The sequence below is a fragment of the Ochlerotatus camptorhynchus genome, unplaced genomic scaffold, assembly GCF_037179485.1.
Source record: "Ochlerotatus camptorhynchus isolate MF236.1 unplaced genomic scaffold, CSIRO-AGI_Acam_v1.1 ptg000111l, whole genome shotgun sequence".
NCBI lineage: Eukaryota > Metazoa > Arthropoda > Insecta > Diptera > Culicidae > Ochlerotatus > Ochlerotatus camptorhynchus.
In genome coordinates this window covers 1,482,018-1,486,026 of record NW_027040601.1, presented here as the reverse complement: position 1 = coordinate 1,486,026, position 4,009 = coordinate 1,482,018, and the positions used below count along the sequence as shown (strand labels likewise).

Genomic DNA, 4,009 nt, shown 5'->3' with positions numbered 1-4,009 from the left:
AAAAGTCTTTTCACGGTTATTTGGTACAAAATGTGGTCCCAGTATTTTGCGGATTAAAATTTTTTCTACATGAGTGATTCAGCATTTTCTGAGATGAGTCTTAACTGTTGTGACCTGATTCAATGCTATCCGATGTGAGTCCAAACTGTATTGAACTAATTCAACGTTTTACGAAGTGAGCCCAAATTTATCTGAATAGTAACGTAATTTTCTGAAATGGATTCAAACTTTTCTGAGCTGCTTCAACATTTTCCAAGAAGAGTCTAAACTTTTCAGTGCTGATGATTACGATTTTCAGTAAATTTATTAAGGCCAATAAGTACTTTGGCTTGCGATGCCATCCGCAGATCCGATCAACGGCTGCCGAAGTTACAACTGATCCTTCAACACCACGTAAATTGAATACGATGTCTGAGCCACCTTCCCGAAACGCTCAATATCCATGAAGAAGAACTTCGCCGCCGTGATGCCTTCCTTCCGCTGGGCTCTGAATATAACGAAAGAGAGTGCTTTCTGAACATCCAGGGGTAAGCCATACCACGGACAATCGATGATGGCTCGTGTGACGGCTAGGCTCTGTAGGGTATATTTGAAGTTAAGGCTGGGACTATCAAGTTGGTTTTACGCATTAGCATACTTCACCAGTCAGTTTGGTCAAAAGATTACAAAGGGCATATGTCTCTCCGGTGAGGACTACGAGCAATACCAGCACGCTGATGGCATTAACATCCAGGTTCTGTGAATATATCAATATGCTGATGATCAACGTATTACAGGGTGATTTAGAATAATGGTCACCGATTTCACAAATATGCCATTCTCAATTGCCCAAGTATTTTTGTTTTGAAGTGTGGACAAATATCAGCTTGTATTGATAGTAGGATTTTAAATTTCATTCGTTTGCAATTTCAAGCAGCCATGGCCGCGAAAATGGAGCATGTCATAAATCTGTATAAAATCGTGTGTTATATTTTAGAAACTGAAATGTCTTCGAACTAATGAAGTATTTATTTTCGCATCATTATAGAGGTGCAAAGGAACCATGCTTGGAAGATCCGTTCAATATCAGAGCTTAGACGCATATCCAAGACTCAAAAAGTGCTAGAACTAAAACATGCGTGTCAGCTGTGGTTCATTTTCGTGACCAATGTGGCTGGTAATTAAAGGTAAAGGGAGAGAAATATTAAGTTGAAGGTTATATATATGTAGTATATCTGGAATATACTCATATCAAAATTTCATTTGTTATGACCATTTTTCAAAAGTGACAGTTATTTCGAATCACCCTGTAGTTTAAGGTAGGCGCGTACGATACTTACATCTCTAACATACAAAACCATTGAAATCCAAATAAGTACGCAATCGACCATCTGTACGATCATGGCCAAGTTGGCGATTTTCTCCAAAAGTTGAGTGCATCTGCAAAACATGTTTCAACAAATTAGTGGGACTGATAGCTAAACGATTGTCTTATATACTTCAACGCATCTCCGTGCAAGTCTATGATATCTCGGAGTTCTTCTCGAAGTTCTGACCCAGATAACTCATGCAGTTTGTTCAGTCTCACAATCACCAACCTGAACAAAACTATAGAACAGCTCACACCGCAGAGCATGACAACTCCTACAATTGCAAAAAATACAGCTGAATAGTAATGTCCCAAGCCGGCCAGAGCGACGTAGATCACGTAATGGCCAAAGTTTCCTCGAACATTCAGACCGTAGAACCTGACATTTTAAGGTATACATTTAATTCGACGTAAAACTAGGTCTGCTTTGCTGAATACATACTCTTGCTCCATCATAGTGACGTACTCTGCCTTCTCAGTACCGTTGCCACTTTTGTTTACGACAAAAATCATCACACTTTGCACTACAGGTGCCAGCGAAAATAAACTGACGCATCCCAGAATGTACAAGAAATAACCTTTGGACCGCCTGTCGATGATGGTATTCGATTCCAACACGATATCCTTCAATGTTGAGTCGCCATTAGCGGAAAATACTGGAAATTTTGTGAAAAGAAAAAAAAAACCAATTCGTCAATAAATCAATCCCTCGGGAGAATCCACAGTACTAGTCCATCACATTTGTTGTAAACCTTCCGCATGATGGCAATCATCTCTTCGAACTTGGACCGATTCCAAGCGAAAATGACAATTCGAATCTGAATATGCAGCTGAAACAGTAGCTCCGATAGGCTTCGTATCACCAGATCAAGATGATCGGGGAACCCCAGAAATATCTTCGGGAAGTCAATCATCACCACCGTCCACAGGACCGTCAGTTGAAATTGGAGAAATCTCCGATTGCCACCACGCAGTCCGTAATTTTCCAGCAGACGCAATGCAAACGGCAGCACGGTTTTAGGCTCCGAGAGCTTGAAGAACTTCATTGTCGGTTGGGTCAAATGGCACAAGACGGACTCGTCAAGCCAATCGTTGCTTCGTTGGACTTATATTCGCAGATAGGAGCTATTTTTTGCAAGTCATAACAATGTGGTGCATTTGCTGGGGTCAATGATTATGGAGCTGGCCCAATGAAGGTCACCGGAAGCCTTGGAAACGCCAATGTGTATTATTATTATTGAAGTGACTTGTAATGGTTTGAGTCAAATTATTTAAATCTGTGGCTGCCTCGACTTGATTAACTGACTCTGATTACAGTTGTCAGTACCGAACCACACCGCACGCAAGTTATAAAAAGACTGACTCGACATATCACCTCCAATCATTTAAGGATTGATAATTAGTACTACCCATCGCTTTCATTCAGCTATTTTCCAACCATTCTGGCTGATTGCTTGAATGTAATTAGTGTCAACCCTAAGCTCATCATGTATATAAATCAGATCGATTGTTTTGAAAACAGCTGAGAAATGGGGGTGGGTAAAACTTATTATCTACAGCGCCCTTTGGGAAATAGTTATTCCTATATTCAAGCACTAAAGGGTGTTCCACATCAAATTGCATCCCGGAAAAAAATTACCTAGTTGATTGATCCTTTTTAAACTTTCAGACAGGCTTATAATTGCTTATTACAGCTAAAATGCTAGTTTTCGTAATTATGAAACTATGGGATACTATAATGATAATTTTTATTTGTAAGATGCAAGAAGAGGTGGTAAAGTTTGTGTATGACATATAAAATTTGAGGTGAGGTGAGTAATATTCCATTGCTCTTAAATTGTAACAATTATGCTGCCTGTATCTTTTTTTTTCTCGATTCACCACTGCCGACGAAGATTGCTTCGGATGATGGATGTCCTATGGAGCTGATAGAATTATATTTTTTTTTATGTTTTTGACTACAGTTGATATTTGAAGCCATGTTCACTTTATGTTATGTTCACTTTATGTTATGTTCACGGATGTGCTTGTTTTGTAATGTTTGTACTGTATTGTGAAAAGATATGGGGTTTTTACGCCATTTAAATTGGCTTTTCCCCATCACATTCATTAAGAGCTTGAGCTTGAAGCTTGAGCTTGATTGACCGCCCACGGTTGCTACTCTGTTACTGCCAGATCAGCTGGAATTACACAGAGAACCAATATACGATGCTTGGGGCTAGCAATCATCCTCAATGTGTAAAAACTGGTGATCTTAAATTAGGCAATACCAGCGCCGGCCGCGCCCGAACACAGGTCAAGAAAGGAATGGGAAGGATTGTGTTGACATGACACTCGCTTTGATGGAAGCCGAGAACACCCGTAAAAAAAAGAACCGTAGAGGTACAATGAAATGTATTGTAACCATACAATAGAGTTTATGGTATTTAAAATAAATCGTACTCTCCACAACGATAAAATAACAATAGAATATATTGTTTCTACAATAGAATCAATGGTAAATGGGGGAATATACAATAGATTAAGGGGGTCGTTATGTAACTTAACCATACGAAAAATCACTTTTTCCCGAACAAACTTGAACCATTTACCATTAATTGTATTGTTGTTCTATTGTTGAAAACTCTTACTATATGGGACGTATTGTACATCTATTGTAAT

At 39.1% G+C, this 4,009-nt stretch overlaps 1 protein-coding gene across 1 annotated transcript; it reads right to left on the bottom strand.

Annotated features, from left to right (window-relative positions):
- Positions 1-369: 369 nt before the first annotated feature.
- LOC135699475 (uncharacterized) lies at positions 370-2,394 on the bottom strand. The gene is made up of 6 exons (XM_065219756.1): positions 2,088-2,394; positions 1,791-2,004; positions 1,479-1,727; positions 1,320-1,419; positions 638-736; positions 370-576 (listed from the first exon to the last, which is right to left on the bottom strand). Exons 1-6 carry the CDS (start codon positions 2,392-2,394, stop codon positions 370-372), a joined length of 1,176 nt encoding a protein of 391 aa, XP_065075828.1.
- Positions 2,395-4,009: the final 1,615 nt, after the last annotated feature.